This window comes from Chlorella variabilis (genome assembly GCF_000147415.1).
Source record: "Chlorella variabilis unplaced genomic scaffold CHLNCscaffold_37, whole genome shotgun sequence".
In the NCBI taxonomy this organism is placed as follows: domain Eukaryota; kingdom Viridiplantae; phylum Chlorophyta; class Trebouxiophyceae; order Chlorellales; family Chlorellaceae; genus Chlorella; species Chlorella variabilis.
In genome coordinates this window covers 12178-14076 of record NW_005435051.1, presented here as the reverse complement: position 1 = coordinate 14076, position 1899 = coordinate 12178, and the positions used below count along the sequence as shown (strand labels likewise).

At 72.6% G+C, this 1899-nt stretch overlaps 1 protein-coding gene across 1 annotated transcript in view; it reads left to right on the top strand.

Moving 5' to 3' along the window:
- Positions 1-496: 496 nt before the first annotated feature.
- Positions 497-1899, top strand: part of CHLNCDRAFT_55453 (hypothetical protein) — a gene marked incomplete at both ends in the record, with an annotated part of 1854 nt that continues 451 nt past the window's right edge. Inside the window, 4 exons of the mRNA XM_005842944.1 lie at positions 497-800; positions 1001-1118; positions 1347-1425; positions 1636-1860. Coding sequence (XP_005843006.1) covers positions 497-800; positions 1001-1118; positions 1347-1425; positions 1636-1860 — 726 coding nt within the window. The remainder of the gene's footprint in view (positions 801-1000; positions 1119-1346; positions 1426-1635; positions 1861-1899) is intronic.

Here is a 1899-nt window from a genome sequence, read left to right as displayed (position 1 = left end):
CTAACACAGCGCGGGAGGCGAAAGAAATTCGAGGGCGCTGACGGGGCGCCGCCGCGAGTGAATGGTGAAGGGTCAAGGGTGAATGATCGGTTTTCCGGGTGCTGATCGGTTTCCATCCTTTATGCCTGCCATCACACACTTGCACGATCTACTTTGAAGGAGGGCTGCTGACATCTGCAGCAGGAGGTCTGCCCGCTGGCTCTTGCGGTTGTCGGCAAAAGGCGGGAACGCTGTGGCGGTGCACATTGATTTGAGGACCTGGAGTAGGCCTTCCTCTGTTAATGTTCAATGTGCATCGTCTGCGAGCTCCCTGGTGGTCCATCCTGCAGCCCGCAGGCACAGGGGCACCGCTGTGGGTTCCCGCCCCCACGAAGCCGCCGCTGTGCGCCGCCAACCTGGCCCATGTCTCCAAGCTCGGCCCGATTTCGACGGCGCCTGTTCACCCTTCCCCCTCCAGCTCCCTGGTGCTCTCCCGCCTGGCCACTCGGCCCAGTCCATGTGGCGGAGCGTCGCTGCGAAGATGCAGGCCACCGTCGCTGCGCTGAGCAAAACCGGGACAACGCACATCGGTCCGCAGCCTGTGGGCGGCCGCACGGCCGTGCCACGGCTGCATCTCCCGACAGTGGGCTTCCCGGGCGCCGCTCGCTCCCTGTTCGGCGCCTCCTGGGCGCACAGCGGGAGCACGGGGCCCCGCGGCGCGGCTGCAGGGCCCGTGCGGTCCTACGCCTACGACGCGGCGACAGAGGCGCCCGCCGCCGACATTGGCGAGGTCGACTTCGACCCGTCCCTGGCCAACACCGGTGCGCCCGCCCGCCTGTGCGCCTGCCCTGCGTATGCTGTGCGCCACACTGGGGCACCGAGCGTGCTGCCTTTGACCGCTGCTGCGGGCCTCGAGCGCGGGACGCCACCCATGTGCGGCTGTGTGGCCGCCCTGGTCCCGCGCCACCCGCCTCGGCGCCGCCGGCCCACCCCCCGGCCCCGCCGCCGCCGCCTGCCGCAGTGCGCCTGATCGGGATGGTGGGCAACAAGCGCGACATGCGCGTGTTTGAGCGCTCCAAGCTGCTGCCCTTCTCCATTGGATTCAAGACCGACCGGCGGCGGCCCGAGGAAACCGACTGGTGGGCTGCAGCGCTGGCCGGCTGTGGCAGCAGGCGCTGCGCTCGCCGCAGAGCAGCAGCAGGGGCTGGCAGGGGCGGGCGGCGGGCTCCCACCTCGTCCCCATGCCCGCCGCCTCTCCAGCCGTTTGCTCTCTCTCGTGTCGCCCCCTGCTGCCGCCGCCGCACCCGGCGCAGCCGATCTACCGCCCAACTACGCGCGGCCTGGCCCCTCCTTGCCCCGCCCCGCAGGGTCAACGTGGAGGCGTGGGGCCCGCTGGCGGAACGCGCCGACCAGCAGCTGCAGAAGGGAGACCGAGTGGCGGTGCAGGTGGGCGCGGGCGTGGCGGCGCGGGTGTGGCCACGGCCGCCTCTCACCGGCCTGCGCCTCGGCTGAGCGGCCGGCGGTTGGCTAGGCAGCCCATTGCGCCACCAGGCACGCCGCCTGCGGTGGGCTCGTCCCCTGACCCGCCTGCCCGCCCTCGCCTCCCGCCCGCCTCCTGCCTCCTGCCCCCTGCCCCCCACCCCGCCCGCGGCGCAGGGTCGGCTCAAGGTGGATAAGTGGGAGGACCGGGCCACGGGGCAGAAGCGTACCGCTTTTAAGCTGGTGGCCACCTCCATCAGCCGGGTGCGCAGCACCTTCCCACCGAGGGAGCCCGGCCACCTGGGCGACCCGGCCGGCGCGGGCGGCCCGCAGCAGCAGCAGCCCGCGGCGGCGGCGGCCGCGGGCCAGGCGGGGCCCGCCCCCTGGGACGAGCCGCCGCTGGTGGCGCCCTGGGACGAGCTGCCGGCGGCGGCGCCCTTT